Source organism: Peromyscus californicus, unplaced genomic scaffold (genome assembly GCF_007827085.1).
Source record: "Peromyscus californicus insignis strain IS unplaced genomic scaffold, ASM782708v3 Scaffold_6__1_contigs__length_162567912, whole genome shotgun sequence".
Classification (NCBI taxonomy): Eukaryota; Metazoa; Chordata; class Mammalia; order Rodentia; family Cricetidae; genus Peromyscus; species Peromyscus californicus.
Genome location: NW_026294584.1, coordinates 142,626,689 through 142,649,528, shown reverse-complemented (window position 1 = coordinate 142,649,528; position 22,840 = coordinate 142,626,689). Strand labels below are relative to the sequence as shown.

At 41.4% G+C, this 22,840-nt stretch overlaps 2 protein-coding genes across 2 annotated transcripts in view; both read left to right on the top strand.

Annotated features, from left to right (window-relative positions):
* Positions 1-22,840, top strand: part of LOC128099421 (ovostatin homolog) — a 48,029-nt gene that overhangs the window by 13,195 nt on the left and 11,994 nt on the right. Inside the window, exons 15-24 of the mRNA XM_052721330.1 lie at positions 481-630; positions 5,447-5,617; positions 6,373-6,520; positions 7,988-8,090; positions 14,634-14,862; positions 15,508-15,637; positions 18,495-18,613; positions 19,304-19,355; positions 20,718-20,801; positions 21,716-21,892. Coding sequence (XP_052577290.1) covers positions 481-630; positions 5,447-5,617; positions 6,373-6,520; positions 7,988-8,090; positions 14,634-14,862; positions 15,508-15,637; positions 18,495-18,613; positions 19,304-19,355; positions 20,718-20,801; positions 21,716-21,892 — 1,363 coding nt within the window. The remainder of the gene's footprint in view (positions 1-480; positions 631-5,446; positions 5,618-6,372; positions 6,521-7,987; positions 8,091-14,633; positions 14,863-15,507; positions 15,638-18,494; positions 18,614-19,303; positions 19,356-20,717; positions 20,802-21,715; positions 21,893-22,840) is intronic.
* LOC128098636 (mitochondrial pyruvate carrier-like protein) lies at positions 17,735-18,094 on the top strand. The gene has a single exon (XM_052719932.1). The coding sequence runs from the start codon at positions 17,735-17,737 to the stop codon at positions 18,092-18,094; it is 360 nt and encodes a 119-aa protein (XP_052575892.1).

Sequence of the window (22,840 nt, the reverse complement as noted above, 5' to 3'; positions counted from 1 at the left end):
CCTCCTTTGTAACAATGGTCTTTACATTAATTTGCTTATTGAGTGTGTGTGTGTGTGTGGGTGTGTGTGCATGCACACATGCATGTGTGCCCACGAAGTGAGCGTGTGGAGATCAGGGGACAGTTTGCAGGACTCCGTTCTCTCCTTCCGCTGTGTGGCTTCCGGTGACTGACGTGCTTGGTAGCAAGCACTCTTTCTTACCTACTGAGCCATTTTGACAACCCTGTCTCTGTCCGACCACCTCACAATCCTTACACAGTAGCCTCATGGTTAAATTACTAAAGGATGGGCGTCGTGAATAGTTATCTCGAAGATGCCCGATCGTGAGAAGCTGGGGCATGGTGGAAGGAGATATTCCTACAGGGAACTGAGAATGGACGGGAAAATGTCAGGATTTGTTTGGGAAAACGACAAGATTTATTCGCGTTTTCTTCATGTGTCACGATCTCTGTCCTCACCGCTTCCCTTTCTCTACCCCAGGTTAGCATAAAATTCTCAAAGGAGCAGGACCTGCCCGGCTCCACCACCCGTCTACGTCTTCAAGCAGCCCCTGACTCCTTCTGTGCCCTGCGAGCAGTGGACAAAGGTGTCCTTCTACTGAAACCTGAACAAGAATTGTCACCTGAAATTGTAAGCACCCTCGTTCCTCAGTGTCCCCGAGCTGTGTGGATGCATGCCTTGCCCTTCATAGGATACCTTTACTTGTGATGGGACATCCTGAAAGCATCAGTCTTTGCTTCTATGCTCCTTCCTCAGTTACTAGCATAGGTCATTAACTACGCGAGTTTCCTGTCTAGCATTCACAGTAATGCAGAACACTATAGATGATTATAACAGGTTAAGAGTTCTAAAACAATGCGATATTTTAAAATCGTAGTGAGAGAGTTTTTCAGTTGGTCTCTGTGCCCTTTGACAATGTCAGATTATAATATAAGTATATTATAATGTACTTATATTAGATTATAATTATATTATAATCTGACAATGTCAAATGATATTCTCAGCTATAACTAACTTCCTGGCCCGGGATGACCTGGGTCTATCTTTATCTTCTTTGTACCAGCCTTAAAAACTGTTTTTTGTTTTTCTGGGAGCCCTGGTTCCTTGAATATGAAATATTTGTCTAATTCATCTTTTTTTAGGTAAAATATATCCAGTTGACATGTTATCTCTGCTCAAGTGACATGAGACATGGCCCTGGCCTGCATTTCTATTTATTATGTTTATTTCTCAGTTTTACATTTCATTCCACTGGTTTTTCCTTTCCTATGCAGTCCCACAGCTTTAATGATAAAGATTAATTTTTCAGTAGGAATCAACTCCTTTGGCCAGGGAACTCCAAGCATCTCAACTCCAGGCCGCCCCTTGCTATCTAGTTGATTTTTAATAGCAACTTACTTCTAACTTCTCTGGCTCAAGGAGGGAACGCTGACTAGTATTTTCCTGTGATTGCCTGGGATTTACAAGTTAACTTCAGCATTGCCCCCTGATGGGGGAATAGTCTAACTCAGAATTTGGCTTTTTATTTTTCCAAGTATGTTTTTTTCTGTCACTTATGAACTAAATTTTAAATAGTTTCCTTATGTAAATTCTTTGTTTATTCATAAGGGTGTCATAACAACTCTGTTGCTGTTGTAAAAAGGTTTTCTCCTACTACATATTCTATTGTTACTTATGTGCCCAGCAGCTGTTCTGAATAATAATTTACATTTTGCTAAATTGCTAAATTCCTTTATTAATTGAATTATATTTTCATTGGTTCTCTGTTTCTGTGTATTGCATGGCCATCAAGTAGAAAGTTTTCTTTTTCTCTCACTCCCTCCCTTTTCCTTCTTTCTTTCCTTCTTTTCTTCCTCCCTCCCTCCCTCCCTCCCTCCCTCCCTCCCTCCTTCCCTTCCCTCCTTTCCATGCCTCCTTGCACAATTCCAGCACAGTATTCCATCGTGGGAACAGCAGCATCCTTTCCTCAGTCTTACCTAAGAAGAAACCACAGTTTCTTCTTAGTGGAACTTGAGCTCTTAGTGACTTATGTAGGACAGTCTCTTCACAACTTTCCATGCTTGTTTTATAAAAGTTGGTTTTGTTGAAAACGAAGCAAGTCTTTATGACTTAAGAAATATGTTCTCTGTATCAACAGTTATGTTCCTTTATGTTTAATTATATTTTTGTACTTTTTTCCTTATTACTGGCTGGCCCATTATTTGCTGAGTTTTCAGCTACATGTAGAGTGAATTTTGTAGGAGGTTTGTTTGGTTTGGATTTTGATGCTCTGCCACATTATTCTTACTTATATTTTGTTGTTGTTGTTTTTACCAGGATTTTAAAAATCTATCGCTTACATTAATGTAGTAAAGCAGCTTAGATGTCTAAGCCTTTTTCTCTGCTATCATTGTCTGTCTGTTGTTCACTGTGGTGGTGGGGTTGGAGCCAGAATGGGTGCATGCAGAGCAAGGACTTCATCACTAAACTTTGTTCCTAGCCCTGCTCCCCACCTTCAACTCCCCTGTAGACCCCAATGTGTAGTGATTGCTCCATTTTTGTTTTTCAGAAATTTCTTTTTCTTCTGTTTACAGTTACCCTTTTATGCCAAAAATTCACATACTGGGACTTTGTAATTACATGTGAGAGACAATTTATCTTGGATTACTCTGTTATTTAAGGTTATACTGCTTCATGTTCAGTAATATTTCTATTTTATAAGCCTCCAGTGTATTGCTCTGCTCAGATATGGGTTTTGAAATGTTTATGTGTGTTAAGAAGATGTCATTCCCGCCGGGCGGTGGTGGCATACACCTTTAATCCCAGCACTCGGGAGGCAGAGGCAGGCGGATCTCTGTGAGTTGGAGGCCAGCCTGGTCTACGAAGCAAGTTCCAGGAAAGGAACAAAGCTACACAGAGAAACCCTGTCTCAAAAAAACCAAAAAAAAAAAATGTCATTCCTATTATCAGCTTATTTTATACCTATTTTATATGAATATATGTATGTATATATGTATATGTATATATGAGAGAGTCTCACTATGTAGCCCTGACTATCCTAAAACTGGCTATATAGACCAGGCTGGCCTCAAACTCACAGAGATCCACCTGCCTCTGCCTCTGAGTGCTGGGATTAGAGGCGTGCACCATCACACCCAGCTTTGAAATTTTATTGTAACACCTTTCTCAAGAATAGTATGGCTTCACTTTTTTCTTGTTTAACCTTGAAACCCAGCCAGTCATTCCAAGTAACAGCCACTGACTCCCACCAGTGACCAGCTCAACCATCAATAGTCTTGACAGCTTCCTTCTTTCCTTTTCTCACATCTTAAAGTTGCATCTTTCCTTCCTTGGAGAACATATCATGCTTAGAACTTTGTTTCTCTCTTGTTCCCTGAGCTATCCCAATTTCCAAGTCATCTTTTGGTTACCTACATTGTATTCTCTGCTAGCTCCCTCAGAAGGGCACATGAATTCCATGACACTGTCATCCTCAGAATCATTCTTCTAAAGCCTTGACATAGAAAGAAGATGGGCATGGTGGTGGACACCTGTGACCTCAGCACCTGGGAGGTAGAAGCAGAGGAGGATCAGGAGATGAGGGCCAACCTCAGCTACTTGAGGCCTGTCTCAAAAAACAAAACAAACAGAAACTTTTAAAAATAAAGAACAATGCCTTACTATGTGAAAGACAGGTTAAGGGGCTATGTACTTTTCTTTAGGGTTCCTGAGAACCCTGCCCCGCTATACCTCACTGTGAACATTGTTTTAAGGAATTGTGCCATCAGACTAACTTATTTTCTGTGGTAGATTATTTGATCTTTATGCCTGGGGGCCTTGGAGGGCTTCCCCCCCCCCCCGCCTTTATAAATTTTAGTAAAATATCACTGAGGATTTATTGTGTGAGGAAAATCCAAAGCTTAGCCTGAGTTATGACTTTAAAATTAAGCTTTTTTAAATTCTTCTCTGTCTTGAAATTTTTCACTCATGTGTTGGCTCTTTTTTATGTGCTCTCATGCTCTTGTGTTGGCCTGTGACCTGCTTTGATTCTCTCTTTTTTCTATCTCTCTTCTCTCAGCTTGGTGGGCTGGGTGCGGTGGTGCGCATCTGTATCCTCTTTACTCGGGAGACAGACACAGGCGTTCACAGCCACTCAGAAAACAGAAGCAAATAAACAATGGATGATTTCTGTCAGTCGTTTTTTTCTTGGGGTCTTTAGAGTTCATGTCTGATGTTTTTGTCATTTCTAAGTTCATTCTCAATTATTTCTTCCTTGCTTTTGCCCACTTTTACCCTTTTTTTGTTGAATTTCAGATTCATGATCTTTTAAAATAACTTGCGTGTCAATTTGGAAATATTTCCTTTGTTCTGAAATATCTGAGGAATGCTTGTCTCTATTTGTTAATCATTTGGGCTGAGAAGTTTCCTTAGCTACAGTGTGTCCTCTGTTTTATCCTGTTCCATCCTTCCTTCCCTTCAGCACCAGCTCTGAGGGCCAGGGCTCTCCTCTGCTCACACCACTGTTCTCCATCAGTTATACCCACCTGATAGCCGCCACCCGTCAGTCATGCATTTCAGTGAATGGAAGCTGCCCCTTCACTCCAGGTCCTTCCCATTTACTGGGAGCTATTGTGTCCAGGGAAGATGGTTCATATTGTGACACAAGCTGTTCGAGTATTTGTTGTTGTTGTTGTTTTCAGAGCTGAGGACCGAACCCAGGGCCTTGTGCTTGCTAGGCAAGTGCTCTACCACTGAGCTAAATCCCCAACCCTGAGTATTTTTTAACCAGAGTTAATTTGGTATGTGTTTCTTCTCATTTCTTTGTGTCATTCTCCCTTTGTGCATGTAGTTTCTTAAACTTTCCTCCAGTTTTACATACCCTCAATTTTTTTCAGTCTTTCAGAACATGGCATGCATAATTCTACCAACAACTAGAAGATTACAGGGATAGTCACCATCCCTCATAATGGCGAAAGTATAAGTCATTGATCTCACTCCTTGTTCACTTTTTTATTGGTGCTTATTTGTTGCACATAGCACCGGGCTTCATAAGAATATTTTCATACTGGTATATAAAGTACTTTGACTGCTTGTTCATTCCTTTCATTCCTTGATGCTGTATTTCAGCTGGACAGTTTTAATATGTTAATACGTGGATTTAAGCAGCTGACATCACCCTCCAGGTCTGAGAGCTCTACTATTACAACTTCGGGTAGTTATCTGTGTGCTAGACTTAGGAACAACCAAGAGTTCTCCAAGACCTCATTCTTATTTGCTATCCCAAATCCTGCACCATCAGCCAGAAAAGCTTGCAAATAACATTGACTACATAAAACAAAATTAGTCTCCTCATTTGAATTTTTGGAAAGTTGACTCAGAAATAAACGATTATGACCCAAATTTTTCCAATCTTATGATTATGCAAGGGATGCTTAAAATCACCAAGGACCATATCTTCCTCTCCTAGGTATACAACCTGCTCCCAAATATCTATCAATATGGTTACTTCTACCACGGTCTCAACCTGGATGATGATAAAGTAGATCCATGCATCCCTCAGAAGGATTTGTTCCACAATGGACTGTATTATACACCTGCAAGCAATGTTTGGGATGGAGACACTGCTAATCTTCTCAGGGTAAGATCACACAGATGAGTCTGCAGAACATCCCTATGGTAGCTTTAGTGGTCAGCCCCCGCCCATGTCTCTCTCACTGTGCAGATTCTTTCTATATTGTGCTGACAGAGTACTCATAAAAAAGACATGCTAGTCCCGTTGGCTTTTTTTCTGTTTGCTGGAAAGAAATTATGTGGCAAAAAATCATGGAACCCAAGATGAGAAGCAATGAGATGGTATTTAATGTATCGCAATACCTCTCATGCATCAATAGTTAAAACAAGACGATAACTCACAGTCTGTATTCCACATAAACAGAGGCTGTCAGCCACATGTGCTCAGGGGTCATCCAGGATCTTTAGGATCAGAATCCTAAGGTTTAAGAAGAGGACACTGAGTCAGACAGGCTTTAGTTCAAGTCCCAACTCTGCTGTTTACTGCGTGTGCACTGTATATAGACATGCATGTGCATGTGTGCATGCATGTTTGCTGTTAATTAAGACAGTAGTGGTGGTGATTTCTTGTATTCCCTTAAGCGTAAGTGGAGAAAAATGAAAATATTAGCACATTAATAATAATAAAAATAATAGTGATTATTGGTTTTCTTCCAAATTATGAATTTTTCTGTAAGTCAAATTAAGGAGACTTATTTCTATGGCATTTGATCATGGCTAACACAGAAAATATTATATTTATTGTCTGTTTGCTGTGACTGTAGGCCTTTCATGGTTTTCCCAGGAAAGGAATGTATAACTTTTCGTTTCTTTCTCTGAAAGGACATAGGTCTGAAAATCTTTACTAATTTCCATTACCGGAAACCGGAAGTGTGTTCACCCCAGGAAAACCTGCACTTGCTGGGGACATTTGATGACCCAAGAGAACCGGTGATGATGTATGGCGGAGGCGCTCTGGCTGCTTCTGCCTGTGGGTAATCTAGAATTTCCTGTTGGAGTAACATTCAGTAGAATTCTTTGGATTGGGTCTATATAAGATAAAACCATGTCAAACACAGATCTTATAGATGATTTATGAGAGTTTGGAGCAGGAACTAGAATGACCACTATTCAACAAGACAGACTGGAAATAGTTTTGGCCATAAAGAATAATTAGCTTCTGACATAAGAAGAAGAAAACGGTTTCTGCCCTTTTTTTTCAAGACAGGGTTTCTCTGTGTAGCCCTGGCTATCCTAGAACTCGCTCTGTAGATGAGACTGGCCTCGAACTCACAGAGATCTGCCTGCCTCTGCCTCCTGAGTGCTGGGATTAAAGGCGTGCACCATTGCCACCCAGCTCATTACCTTCTTAAATTTTTGTTTGTTTGTTTCTTAAGATAGGGTCTTTCTCTGTAGCCCAGGCTGGCCTCAAAATAGACATGAAGACAACTATACAGGATAACGCAGGCAGCAACTAGACATGGTGTAAGACAACTCAACAACACTTACTTGTTTTTATTGAGAAAGGGTCTCACATAGCCCAGGCTGGCCTCAAACTTGTTATGTAGTCAGGGATGACCTTGAACCTCTGACTATCCTGACTCCACCTCTCAAATACTGGGGTTCGCAAGCATATACCACCATGCCCAGCTCTATAGTGGCTATTTTGACGTAAAAACACTGACTAAGTGCATCATACTCAGCCTACAGGCCACTCTTGTAAAGGAAAATGTTCTGGAGAATTAGCACTATGAATACCACTGAAAATTTCCACAGAAATAATGTCAGTGGGCAGAGTTGGCAGGTACTGGCATGTCAGCCAAGAGTCAGGGCAGAGATTTAATTCATCCAGATTTGGCTATAGGTGATTTGTTGTTTGGTGTAGCTTTTAAACAAATACAGAAATTTGACCATCAAAATAGCTGATATTTGATTTTATCAGTATTAAGCCCTAGGAGCAAATTTCTGTATCACCTCATGTTATGACATACTAGGCCTGATCTAGTTAAGAGCTCAACTCCAGGGCCTGGGAGATGGCTCAGCGGCTAAAGTGCCTGCTGTGCAGTCCTGAGGACCTGAGTTCAATCCCTAGCACCCACACAAATGCCAACCATTCCAGTGCACATCTGTCAGTCACCCTAGTGCTCCAGTGCACATCTGTCACCCTAGTGCTCAGGAGCAGAGATGGGTAGTCTTCGGGGATTATTGGCCAGCCAGTCTAGCTGACACTCTATGTGCAGGTTCAGTGAGACCCTGCCTCAGAAGTCAAGAGAGAAAAGCAAGTGAGGAAATCAACCTGTCCACTGGCACCTTCACAGGTGGTCATACTACACACACACACACACACACACACACACACACACACACACACACAGCTTAATTAGGCATGTGGCACTGAAGTCCAAAACATAGTTTTGCTCTTTCTACATAGGACATTTCTTTGCATCTCTCGTTTTAGCTCGTGATACCGTAGACAGCATCAACCATGCAGAACTGGCCATCAAAGAGACAGTCAGGACACACTTCCCCGAGACCTGGATATGGGACCTCGTCAGTGTAGAGTGAGTTTTATTTTTCTGTTACTTCTTAGTGTTTTTATTAAACAAATTTTTCCCCTGTATGCCTCTATCTCTTTTTCTTCTCTTGATTTGTCAACTTTTATTCCTGGGCAATAAAGTAGTGAAGTTTTTTTTTTTTAAAAAAGTCATTCATATGTACATCCTGATCATATGTTTGATGGTTTGTTTGCTTATTTGTTCTATAAAACTTTACTTTTCCACCAAAACTTCACTCCTATAAATTTCATGCAGGTAGATATATGCTACCTCAAATTTTTGAAAAAGATATTTATAGAAACATGACATTTCTAAGGTTCTGTTCTACAGACACTTGGACTAGGGCTATGTAACAGTGCCTTACCTAAACACCTGAAGTCATTTTCCAAACCTTCAGTCACCGTGTTTGTGTGTGTCCTGCATAAACTCGGGTTCTCACTTAGAGGACGTATGTCATCCACTGTGGGGCGTTTACCCAACCACCCCCACAGTTCCCCAGAGTTTTCTTGAGTGCGAGCAGCAGGAAATATTAGATAGAAGGATTCATTGCGGAGAATATCGCGGAGATAAACAGAAAATAAAGGATAGCCTCGAGAGGACCTGGAACCTATTCCAACGGGCCCCGACTGTCTCTGCCCCAGGGTTTTTATAGAGACGCCAAGGGGTGGAGCAAAAGACCTCCTCCCCCAGCACAGCCAAGTGCAGACCATCTCAGACACCTGCACTCAGGCCCGTGGTCCTAATCACCCTCTATGCGGACCTGGAGGAACCCGAGAACGGGCTCCCACAGGTCCCCCTTTCTTAATATATAAAAAAAATAACTATTAGTGGCTTACAGCAATCTCTATAGCTGTTACACCTCCCAGTATGGGAGTAGAGGATGATAAAGATGGCATTTCTCTTTTGAATTAGGTCCAAGGTGACTACAGCAGTCTTAGCTGCATCAAGCCCTTTCTAAACCAAAAACTCTTAAGGCGACTACAAACTTAAAGAATCCCTTAGCTTCATCATTACCATTAACAGGTTAACACAAATATTGCTATACATGGTCACAATTCTCCCAATCTTACAACACAAAGCAAACTCTTAACAGAACCATTTGAATTAGCATATATGGTGCTATATATAGTTAACAATTTTCTCCATCTTACAACTTTAACTCAATCATTTGAATTTTCTTGCTAACAAAACATAGGAAAAACTTCAATGTATTCACATCAAACTTAAATATTTTCTTAACTCCACAAAACCAGGGTGCATTAATATCAATAGGTTTCTGCAAACATAATTCAATCTCATAACTCCTCCTTCTCTTTATAATTTTTTCAACAAAATCTCAAACCTAGTTAGAAGACCCAAACTTTTCCATTTAAACAGTTCCATTTGTAACAAAACCAGTCCCAGAAAACAGTTTCTGGGTCATTACTGTAAGTAAACTCAAAATTGTCCCATTGCAATGAAATCTATTGTTCAGTTCATTAAGTCCTAGAATTCAAATGATAAATTCTGGTACTAGCCTTCCAAATATGAAGAAATCCAGAACCAAAATCTTTCTGTAGTTTTATCTCATTTTAAGTTCAAAAAGTTCAAACAAATAAATTCTGGTATCAGACTTTCACTTCCAAATATGAAGAGACGTTTTTCAACCAAAACTTTTTGCAGTTAACAATTTTTGTTCAAACAAGCGTCTCTGAACTTATTCTCAAGCCAGAGACCTTTTTTAGGTACAGTAGTATTCTAAACTGCACCGTTTTTGATGTTAGCTCAGGTTTTTCTGTGTTGCGTCGATTTTCCACGGATCTCAGCTGCGGATGCCTTGTGCTGGTTCTGGCGTCCGCCATTCTTAGCTTCTTAGCGGCTTCTGGAACTTTTGAAACCATTCAGACTGCCTACTTTGCAGTCTGCTAGGACACTAACTCTGTATCTCAGGTTTTTTCATCATATACATTAAGCATAGACTCACTTAGCATTTACACTTTTTTACAAACTCACATATAACATTTTGCCTTGCAAAGCATTTAGACTCACATTCAACATTTACATGTTTTTACAAACTCATAACATTAACATCTACTTATTTATACTCCTTAAGGAAACTATAGAACTACTTTAGCAAATATATTTCTTATTACTTATATACTTATATTCATTCCATCTTATTTCTTATTTAAACTTACATTTACAACTAGCATCTTTACTTCTTACAAGCTTATTACTACATGTCTTAAGACTACCTTAGATATTTTTTGCAAGCTTATATTCTTAAAGGAACTCTATAGATTTATTTTACAAACTTACATAGGGCTACCATTAGCATATATTTAACTTAGCAAACACCTAAAGATTTCTTAACAGAGATCTAACAAGAGAATTTTTACAAACTCACATATCTTATTTTCATCTTTTTCTACTTCTTACTCTTAATTATTATCACTATCTCTATTAGAAAGATTCTCTTAACTAGACAGGAAGTACGTACATCATTTCTAAAGTTTAAAGTTTATAGTTAGCTTTGTTATACAACATTGGGATTTAGTGAGTGTTGTTATAGAATTGTGATAGTTGTTGCTAGGGGACTGTAACATCTTCAGGACGAAGCCACACTCTAGAGTTGCCAGTTCTCTCAGCCGTCCCGGAACCGGCAGAGATGCACTGTCAGCGGTAGACGGTTTTCAACTAGAGGCTGTCCATTCACCCAAATTCATAGTAGCTCCCCTATGTACTTCAATTCAGACAAACGTTTCTATTACAGTAGTACTTTTGGTTTGTTCTACCGAAAAACTTCACTTCACACTGAGGGTGAAGTTACCGTATTTAGCTTCTGTAAAGTTCTTCGCCAAATCTAAAGGAGCTAGTAAAGCCAAAAGCGGCACAGCTCCGAACTGTATTTAGTATTTTCACTTCGTTAGCTTTAACTCCTGATGTTATTAGCAGCTGTAATATTTAGTATTGATTTCTTATGAGGAACTTTCAGGTGAAGCAACTCTTTTGTAAGACAGCTAGATTTTCGGAACTTTGTTTCCCATCTATAAAGCAGTCATTTCTTTTTGAATGCCTGTTTCTTATCCCCTTAATTAGATTTGCAAAGGAATCACTCATTGCAGGCAGTTTGTTCTAGAGGTAAAGAATTTTTTTAATTTCAACATAAGTTTCTTCATATCTAAGACAACGTTCAGTGTATAAACTGATTTCTTGCTTTAAGGATTTTAAAGTGGCTTGCTTGCTCTTAAAGGTAGCTTTTTGTCTTCCAACTACTGTAAAAAACTTTGCACAGCTATTAGGGTAAATAAGGCATTTTACCAACGGAGCCCCAAACTGAGAAGCACCTAGTTCCGTATCCTTTCAATTTTTCATTGGAAGTGACACAAACTCTTAGATGTTTTTTCCTCCTTATTCTTTTAAAAGCTGTATTTTAAGTTTACCAGGAACGTATTTTCGAGCTGACAAAAGGTGTTTCAGGGCTATGTCGCCATCTTTAGCAGAAAAACTACCTTTCCCAGAATGCATTTCCCTTATATCAGTCCATAATAATATCAGTCCCTTATATCATTTCCCTTATATCAGTCGTTTCCCATAGTTCTTTTTGGGTCTGAGAGTCAACTGGTTCTCTTTTACCAGACTTGCTTACAAATTTTTGCCCGGGAGGTTTGAACAAAGTTTTTTGCTTTTGCAATGGGAGATTTGAACAAGCATTTTACATTTTCAACTATGGCACATTGGGAGATTTCTGGTCTCTCAGCTGGCTTCAACTGGTGTCTCTCCTTCATTTGACACTGGCCCCCAAATCAGAACTGCACCTGCCTTGTTAGCCGGCATTGAAGCTGGCATTTCTGATAGCAACTATCCTCAGGGCTTGTGTTTGTCTTAGCCAGTCAGTGAAAAACAAGATCATATACAACAGCTTTTCCATAGCTCTTTCAGAGAGATTTTCTCCCACTGATTTTATTCTCATTTTACTTGTTCCTCCCTTTCCCAGATGCAGAGCTTCAGGTATCTGTCTGCAGCTCTGTTCCTCTGCTAGCTGCCTTTGGAGGTAGGGGCTTTTTTCTCTCCCCAAATCTGCCTTAAATTCTAGCAGCTTTTTCAGGTCATATATTTCTGGGGAGGATTATGTCCCTTCTGTTTCTTCAGAGTCTTTCTCCCAGACAGTTCCCAGTTTGGTCTCAGTTTATCCCCTCTACCCCAGAAACAGTTTCCGACACTACAGTGGCGGCTTTCCCTGCTACTGAAGGTAGGGGCTTTTTGTCCGTTTGTTTTCGGGTCTGTGTGGTTTGCATACAGACTGTGAAAATCTAACCAAGGGAGGTTTTTGCCACTTCTAAACTCCCATTAGGACAGGTGTTTTGCCTCATCAGGCCTTCACCTGGCCCAGTCCCCCCAATGGGTTGCATTTGCTTGTCTGGGTGCTAAAGGACAGAGCTTATGCCAGAGGCACCCCTTAGGGCTACACTCCCCGCCATCTCACGGGAGTCAGTTGAAACAAAGCTTTTCTCAAAGAGGCGCTTTCTCTGACAGAAAAGAAAGCTTTACTCCTGGATAGTTCTGTTCTGCCCTGGCTTGGGCTCTTTCCCCAGACAGCGTTCTGACTCAGCAGCACAACTGCTTCAGACACAGTTCAGCTTTACTGTTTTCCCAGAAAGGTCCTTACTCTGATAGGAAAGTTTTTTTCTCAGATTTCTTTTTGCAGCTGTGGACCTATCAACCCGGGACTTGTAGGAAAGTGGACAACTTTGCTGTTCCCACCGGCTTTAGTTTTGTTTGTTCATTGGCAATATTCCCCTGGGTCCTGCACCTTCCTGCCTCAGCTCTGTGCTCCAGAAAGTTTGCAACTGCAGGAACCCTAGTATCCCCGAAATGCACTCCAACTCAGAGATGCTGGCCAGTCGCCTCTGGGTTTTTGGTCAGAAGCAAGGATACAGTGCTAACAGTTTGCATTGCTTCAGGGGATCTTTGCATTAGGATGATTAGGAGCACCTTTTCATTCTGAAACGCTCAAACAAAACCCTTGGTGCCTCAGCTTGGCTGTAACTGAAAAGCTTGGCTTTTTTGCTTTTCTCAGGTAAAGTTTCCTGCCCTTTTGGGCTCTCCAAAGCTCTTTACCCACACTCTCCCAAGCATTTCCCTCAGGGTACTCTGACCCACTGTCTTTTACTGGCTTGAAGAGACAGAGCTTAGAAGAAGGTTTTTAGGAACTTGTCCCTGCCTCCTGCATTGCAGGGAGGATTTTTAAAGCTTGAAAGACAGAACTTAGAGGTTTTGCTGTCTTAAGAGGGTTGTTTTCCCTTAGAGCTAATCACAGTTGGTCCCCATACTAATATCTTCAGGTGATTCTAATTTTTGTCCTGAGAAAGTTAAAGGCTTTAGTTTTTAAGTTTGAGAGCTTTTAGTTTGAGAAAGATTAAGGCTTTTTAGAGATTTTTTTCCCCCAAATTTTCCAAGAAAAGCTTTAAAGTTTAAGAGAAAGTTTTCCCCAAGAGAGAAAGACCAACTTTTCCCAAAACTTCCCAACTTTAAACTTTGGCTTTTTACACCCCCATTTTTGCATCAGGGAGAAATCACTTTCTCCTGCCGCTTGGACTTAGCATTTCAGCTGTCCCCAGGTCAAAAGCTTCCATAGGAAACTTATTCTTTCCCATAAGCTCAAAGAAGAGCTTTTTCACTACCCGTAAAGCCCAAAGAAAGATTTTTTCCCAGTTTGCATTCAGAGCCCCCAAAGTTAGAAAATTGAAGAGTTTTTCTGTCTAGTTGCCTTACTTATCTTTTTCCTACACAATCTTACACTTCTAAGTTTTTCCTAAACTATATTACTACCCTATGCCTTATTTTTCAGATAGAAATTGAGAAAGCGATACAAGATAGAAAATTTTGACAGAAGAGAATTTCGCTGCAGCATCGGACATCCTTCCAGTCCGCTTTCCTTTTCTCTCAAGGATAAAACCCCTGCCTCTCAATATATATAAAAAATATATATTTTTCATAACACCGGCATGCCTTATCCACTGGCAGGGCTGACTCAGCACTTTCGCCAAAAACTCTGTAATAAAACTATTATTTTCCTTTATCTTTAGTCCCCATTACTTTGTCTTTAGTCCCTGTTCATTTGTCTTTAGTCCCTTTTTTAGTCCCCCCTTATTTTCTTTAGTCTTTTTTTTCTTCTTTAGTCCCTGTTCATGGCGCCATTCTGTGGGGCGTTTACCCAACCACCCCCACAGTTCCCCAGAGTTTTCTTGAGTGCGAGCAGCAGGAAATATTAGATAGAAGGATTCATTGCGGAGAATATCGCGGAGATAAACAGATAGAAAATAAAGGATAGCCTCGAGAGGACCTGGAACCTATTCCAACGGGCCCCGACTGTCTCTGCCCCAGGGTTTTTATAGAGACGCCAAGGGGTGGAGCAAAAGACCTCCTCCCCCAGCACAGCCAAGTGCAGACCATCTCAGACACCTGCACTCAGGCCCGTGGTCCTAATCACCCTCTATGCGGACCTTCTGGGTAAAGGCACGAGGAACCCGAGAACGGGCTCCCACAATCCACAGCCTATCTTTTCAGTTCCTCAGGTTCAGCAAACGTCTCATTCCTTGTCCCCGATACTATAACCCAATGGGAGGCCAGCGCCTTCTGTGTGAACGGTGACGCTGGGTTTGGCATTTCACCCAAAGCATATCTACAGATCTCCCGGCCCTTCTTCGTTGAAATCGCCTCACCCTTTTCTGTCGTTCGAAATGAACAGAGTGACGTGGTAGTCACTGTCTTCAGCTACCTGACCACGTGTGTAGAGGTAAGTCAGCTCCTTTAATCTGGAGACAAAGATCCAGCAAGCTAAATTATTCACTAATTTTTTTCATTAAATATCACCACAGTCTATTAACAAATGAAAATTCATACTATAAGGAAGTCATTTCTTCCTATAATCTTTAGAAATAATTATTTAAATTTCTAATTTTATGTTCTGAGTATGATTGTTGTGCCTACATGTATGCACATGCACCATGTGCATTTCTGGTGCCCACAGAGGTCAGAAAAGGACATCAGATCCCCTCAAATTGATGTTATTGGCTGTTGTGAGCTGCCACATGCATGCTGAGAACTGAACCCATGTTGTTTGCAAAAGCAACAAGTGCTCTCACCTGCTGGGTGAACTCTGCAGCCCCAGAAATAATTGTTTTACATCACAACAATGACTTGAAATTTTAGTGAGAATGACATTTTGTGATGATCCACATTCTACTATTTTGTGAACTTGTGAATGAGTCCTTGGGCATCTTTTCATTTTGCTAAGTTAAAATAAAGAAAACCTTACAATGAAAAATGTCAGGTTCTTTGAAGATGTTGAAGAAACCATTGTGCGATAAACTGTAGAATTTCAGGCAAAGGAGAGTGAAAACTTAAAGTGCTACCCTTGTGGCCATTATTCTGTTCTCAGATTTCTGTTCGGCTAGAATCATCTGAGGATTATGAAGCAAATAGCAACACCCTGAGTACCAATGGCAGTGATGTTCTCCAGGCTGGAGAACAGAAAACGTATGTCTGGACCATTATACCAAAAACACTGGGTAAGCAGCAGTCCTTCATGGATTGACCCACATTTTATCAACCTCTGTTTTTCTTAGATTTTCTAAAGAAACATGATTTTCTTCAGCATCATATTTTTAATTTCCTTTATTCATTTCTCTATATTCAAATTTCTTATAATTTCTTTGTTTAAAAGTATTTTTTATTTTCTGTGTGTATATATGTGCCTGCATGTATGTATGTGCGCCATGTACATGTGGGTGCCTAGGGAATCAGGAACAGGGTGTTCCATTAGAACCTGATGGTTGTGAGTTGCCTTATGTGAGTACTGGGAACAAACCCAGGTCCTCCACAAGAGCAGCAAGTGCCCTTAGACACCGAGCCCTCTCTCCAGCCCTACAGCTCCGCGTTGCTACTACTCTGTGGAACAAAACTCCATTCATTCACATAAAAAGTATAATAAGATTAAAATATGGCACAAATGCTGATTTGTGTGATTTATCAAATCCACATATCATATTCCCAAATAAAGACCACATCTCTTTAAGGCTACCCTGATTCTGGCATTTGCTGCTTTTCCTAACAATCACATAAAATGCCACTTTTACAAAAATTTCTCCTCAGCCACCATCATCAATTATGAGAGCCATTGGTTTTTTTTTTTTTAACTAAATGTACTAAATAGGTCACCAACTACTAAAATCCAACCATCGGATCAAATATTGAGAACTTTGCTCTAGTGCCTGGCAGTTTAGGAAAGTAGCTTTAGAAGTCTCTTGCTAGTGACATAGGAGAAGAAGAAAATTCATAGTTTAGTGAACCAGAAATGCAAAATGTAGATGATTCTTAGTTTGAGAAGACTTTTAAAAATTATGTCATTAAAATTCTTTTATTCATTTTCTTGTATTATTATGTCAGTGGAGAATATAAGATGTTTTTAGATTCAGCTGTGATGTTGATTCACCTCAGACCATTTTTCTATTAGACTTAAACTTTAACTCTTATGCTATGTAAGATCTTCAAATATTTTGCTCTGGAAAGTGGGACAGAATAGTGCACTCGCTGCTATGTCTTTGTGGTGTTCAACAGCTGTGCAAAGCAAAGAAAGAAATGAGCAGAACTCACAACAAAGAAACAAAAACAATATGTTGGCTATGTTTATAGCACATGGGCGATATTAAGCCTTGTGAGTAGCTTTCCCAATCCAATTTCTATAAACAAGGAAACTGGAGATCAGTTTTGATTACATACTGATACCACAGAAATTAAAATCAATGGATTTCTTGCCAGCATTCAGTTTATATCTGGTGGTCCTTGTGCTGTATCATATTTTACTGTTTTTCTTTGATCTTAGAAAGCATTAGAAACCCCAGTTAAGAGCCGGGCGGTGGTGGCGCACGCCTTTAATCCCAGCACTCGGGAGGCAGAGCCAGGCGGATCTCTGTGAGTTCGAGGCCAGCCTGGGCTACCAAGTGAGTTCCAGGAAAGGCGCAAAGCTACACAAAGAAACCCTGTCTCGAAAAACCAAAAAAAAAAAAAAAAAAAAGAAACCCCAGTTATTACCAGGTGTGGTGGTATTTTTCTTTGATCCTGGGAAACATTAGAAGCCCTGGTTATTGCCATGAATGGTGGTGCAGGCCTTTAGTCCCAGCCCTAGGAAGGAAGAGGTGGGCAGATCTCTGTGAATTCTAGGCTTGGTCAATGTAGTGAGCTCCAGGTCAGCCAGGACTACACTGTGAGAACCTATCTCAAAAAAGAAAGAGAGAGGAAGGGAGGGGAGGGGAGGGGAAGAGAGGGGAGGGAGAGGGAGGGAGAGGAGGGAGAGAGAGAGAGAGAGAGAGAGAGAGAGAGAGAGAGAGAGAGAGAGAGAGAGAGAGAGAGAGAGAGAGAGAGAGAGAAAGTAAAGTAAAAAAGAAAGGAAGGAGAGAATGCCCAGGTATCTGATGTTATATTGTCCAATGTCATCTTTATAAACAATATCAAGGTGTTGGCACAGGTTCATAGAATGTTACCTTTCTTACAACTTTGTAAGTTGGCCGCTGGCTGTTGCTGCGTCAGGGTCAGCTGTGAGGTCGGCATTCGGTGCTCTATTGTTGGCTGGCCGCTTGGCCGTTGGCACTCCTCCCTCTGGGGCGGCCATGGCAGGGTTTGCAGGGCTAGTGCGGAAAACTCATGAATATGTAAAAACCAAGGAGTTCCGGGATTACATAACCAGCACCCACTTCTGGGGTCCGGTGGCCAACTGGGGCCTTCCACTGGCCGCCTTCAAGGATATGAGGGCGCCTCCCGACATCATCAGCGGCCGCATGACGACGGCGCTCATCTTCTACTCCATGGCTTTCATGCGCTTTGCCTACCGAGTCCAGCCTCGAAATTACCTGCTGTTGGCATGCCATCTCACCAACGTGGTGGCGCAGACCATTCAGGGTGGCCGTTATGTGAATCACTACTTCTTTGGTGGGGCCAAGGCCAGCAAACCTTTGGCCAAACAAGCTTGATGACTGGGGGATGGGAGGAGTAGCCTAACCCAGACTTTTAAGTACTGGACTCTATTCCTCCTAAAGAAAATACCAAGGAAAACGTTGGTTCGGACTCTAAAACAGTGCAACCCCAATTGAAACCTGAAGTTTGATTAATTAATAAAAAAAAAAAAGAACTTTTGTAAGTTCTAAGGGAGTAAATGAGTGACTTACTATAGGGAATCTTGAAATAAGTAGAACAAGACATACTTATTGCCTTATCTCCAGGCAGGAGAAGAAGCAGGTAGTTTGATCTAAACTTCGGTGTGATGGTAGAGTTTGGTGTATCCCATTCAAGACAAGACTGACAGGCCTGAAGCATCTCCCATTGGAGAAAGTGTCCAGTATTCTTTATCTCATGCTTGGCAATGTTTTCCAGGCAAAGTGAATATTACCGTAGTGGCTACGTCCAAACAAAGCAGTGGCTGCCCAAACGATGCCAGTAAGCAGCAAGATGTCAACTGGAAAGACACCGTGGTCAAAGGCTTACTGGTAGAGGTATGTACATATGAAATCCCAAGTTCCTCCTGATGGGAAACAGTGTCTAACGATAAACTAGGACATTCTTCTTGCAAATGCTTAACTGACCAAAGTTATTTTTGACACAAACCTTCTGCTTTGAACAAATTACAGTATTATATATCCATCAATACCTCAGGCCTTCCCATAGGCCTCAATGAGAAAATACTCACCTAGCTGTGCAAGGCCCTGGGTTCTATTCTCAACAGCTCTCAACCCAACCAACCAACCAGAGCCTCCCCAAAGATGATGAGCCCCCTTGAAACATGCTGTACGCTTTCTGGACTCCCTTCTTGGTGTGAAGCAGCCTATAGATCTCCTCCCCACCCCTTCTTTCAACTGATCCCAAAGTTCGAGAGTCAAATCCATTTGCTCTATGCTCATGAGCAGTTCCTGTTATCGTCAATAAAAAATAAATATCAATAGGGCAGTTGAAAGTGTCACGCAATGACACAGGATTATCTTTGCACAGCCTATGGGAGCCGAGGGCGTGAAGGGATGTTGGTACTGTACAGAGACTTCCACATCATAAGGACAGGGACAAGGAATGGTTCCAAGAGAAACCCTGAGCCAGCCATGCCTCTGGTAACTGAGGTTTGGTCTCTTTTCCTTCATGGAGAAATGATCCAACTTACTATTCTGTTCTTGGTTTTGTTTACGCTCTAACAGCCTGAAGGTATTGAAAAAGAAACAAGCCAGAGTTTCCTTATCTGCACAAAAGGTAAGAAGGCCCTCCACGTGGTCAGTTGGTCCTAGAGAAATCTGTAAGTAGGGCAGATTTACTTCCTTGACCTATGCACGAGCCACGAGCCACGAGCCACGAGCCACGAGCCACGAGCCACGAGCCCACTTGCCATGTGGATGCATTTTGAGTTCCTCTTGGTGGTTTTACTTTATTTCATGTTTTATCTTCATTGATATATAATTTTTAGCAAGCAAATGTGTATTAATGAATTACATTTATTTATTTGTCTAATAAGATTAGTCTACCTTTGCCTATTTTCTCCATCTTGTATATTTTGATTTCTTTGTTCATAAGACTGCCTCACAATCTTGATCAATGGAAAACTCGAGATTTTTCAAATTAACACTAGCATAGTGGTTGCTTTTATATTCTTGGTACAAAATAGTCTCTGAGGAGCCCCCATGGTACTGGACTAGGCCCTCTGGATAAGTGAGACAGTTGTTTAGCTCGAACTGTATAGGGGTCCCCAGGCAGTGGGACCAGGACCTGTCCTTGGTGCATGAGCTGGCTTTTTGGAACCTAGTGCCTATGCTGAGACACTTTGCTCAGCCTTGGTGCAGGGAGGAGGGGCTTGGACCTGCCTCAACTGAATGTACCAGGCTCTGCTGACTCCCCAGGGGAGACCCTGCCTTGGAGGAGGTGGGAATGGGGGGTGAGTTGGGGGAAAGGCTGGGAGGTGGGAGGAGGGAGGACAGGGGAATCTGTAAAATGAGTAGAAAAATCTCTTAATAAAAAAAATATAAAAAGAAATTAAAAAAAAAAAACAAAATAGTCTGTTACCTGATTTGTGGTCATCCTGAGTATTGTTTTAGCTGGTTATTGGTAATCTGATTTTAATGTTTACTCAGTCTTTGAGAATTCCTTCTATGAGCTATGAGTCATATCTTCCATTTTTTTCATACACAGTTTAAGTACTGGACTGATAGAAAATGAAGATCACTGTCGAAGACAAAGTATACATCATTTTCTGAATGGATTGTTATTCTAAACTAGCTCAAATCCTCAGTTTATTTTTAAAAACTTTATTGCATTTATTTGTGTGCGTGTGTGCACTGCATGTCATTGGGGGGGGGGGGGTGGAAGTCAGAGGACAGCCTGCAGGAGTTCCTTCTCTCCTCCTACTCGGTGAGTCCCAGGCATTGAACTCAGACCACCAGGTTTGGTGGCACATGCCATTACCCTCTGAACCATCTCACTCTCCCCAATTCACAATTTCATTTTGTCCAATAGCAAAACTAACCAATGGCCTTTTCTCCTTAATACAGCTATTCCAAAACTCTGCTGCTGTGACTTGTAGAGGGAAGTCTTTGCATTATCTGTATGGGTATTTTCTTTCAGGTACCAAAGCCTCAAAGCAAATACTTCTGGAATTGCCAAGTGATGTAGTGGAAGGGTCAGCCAGATCCTTTGTCACGGTTGTAGGTGAGTTTATCAAATTCTGTGTCATGGTGATTTGAAAATCTTCATTGAGGTTGTCTACAAAAGGTCCTAAAATAACCAAATGGAGATATTTTCTTAAGCTATCGGGGCAGGAAATGTGTTCAGACCACCTTTTCTGCCTGTTTCCATGTGGGATCTGAAGGCGTGGGAGTTTCCAGACCTGAATCTCTATGAGGCACTTACACTGGTGGGTAATGGTAGATGCTCAGGAAATGGGAGACCCTGTTATGACCTGTAAATATGAATGCTAAATTAGCCTCTTGGAGATTATGATATGTTGTGATACTGGGAATTTTCTTGGTTAAAAAAAAAAGATATGTTTCCTAAAATAAAGTCATTTGTCTATCATCAACTTTCAAGCCTGAGGTAGAGGGATGGGTTATAGTTTGTATTTCATTGGGTCAATATCTAAAACCACAGAGTAGAAGCAAGCCAGTAAGGAGCACACTTCCCAAGCATCCACTTTACTGTGGGATGAAATTTTCAGGAACATTTCATACTCAAAGCCCCTCTAATTCCACACTGCCTTAGATTCCCTCTAAGAAACTTGAACTTGTTTACGGTTTTATTTACTTTATTTTAAATTATGTGTATAGGGGGCAGTATGTGCACATAAGTGCAGTGCCCAAAGAGGCTAAAGGCATTGATTCCCAGGAAGGGAAGTTAGAGACAGATGTGAGCCACCTGATCTGGGTGCTGGAAATTGAATCCCGGTCTGCTTCCAGAGCAGCATGGGCTCTTAACCACTGAGCCACCTCTCCAGCCTCCTGTTTATACTTTTTAGAGCCAACTTTAAATGTTTTCTACCCCACCATGCATTAACAACCACAAGTTATAATGCTGGGGCAGCAGCTCAGCATGAGCGTGAGTGAATGACTCTCCTTTTCTGTCTTTAGGAGACATTCTCGGAGTCGCAATGCAGAATCTAGACAGCCTTCTCCATACGCCCTATGGGTGTGGCGAGCAGAACATTGCTCAACTAGCGTCTGACACTTACATACTCGACTACCTGAACGCTACCCAACAGCTGACAGAAGAAGTCAAATCCAAGGCTCTACTGCTCTTAACTAATGGTGAGTGGATAAGGAGTTTCTGCCAACAGAGATGAAATCAATTGCAACTGATGTCAAACATGGTCAGCCTTACTCTGTGGTCCCCCGGTGAGACAAAAGTGAACCTTTTAGGTACTCTGGGTCCTAGCTGTATGCTCCTTTTTAACTTTAAAATCTGTGTCCGCTGGGCAGTGGTGGTGCACGCCTTTAATCCCAGCACTTGGAGGCAGAGGCAGGTGGATCGCTGTGAGTCAGCCTGGTCTACAGAATGAGTTCCAGGACAGCCAGAACTGTAACACAGAGAAACGCTGTTGTGAAAATAAATAATAATATCTGTGTCTATCATTTAACCTTATGATATAGAACTGTTGTTTCAAATTGGGAACTCATCTTTATTTTAAATGTTCTTTATTCATACATGCATACAACAAAATATGGTCATATCCACCCCTACATCTCCCCTTCAACTCCCACCTCACCCTCCCCAACATGCTGTCTCTCATCTTCATGTCTTTTTTTTTTTTTTTTAAATATAACCCACCAAGTCCAGTTAGCACAGCCCATATGTGCATGGGCATAGGGCCCTCCCCTGGAACAGGAGACACCTACCGGTGGCCACACCCTCAATAAAGAATGAGTCTTCCACCTGCAGCAGCTACTCACTTCCAGTAGCTCCTTAGTATAGAACTGAGTCTGGGGATCATCTACCCCATCTATGCCAGGGATTTAACTGGCTTGATCTTATGTAGATCTTGCACAGGTAACCACAGCCGATGTGAGCTCACAGTTGTAACAGCTGCATCATGCTCTAAAGACAGCACTCCACAGCACTCCTCCCCACCCTCTGGCTCTTGCGTTCTGTCTCCTCCTCCAAGATGCTCCCTGGACCGTGGTGGTGATGAAGTTAGCATCAATGAACTCATTTGTAAATTCGTCATAGTTACCATAATATCTTACTTGTTTTGGTTG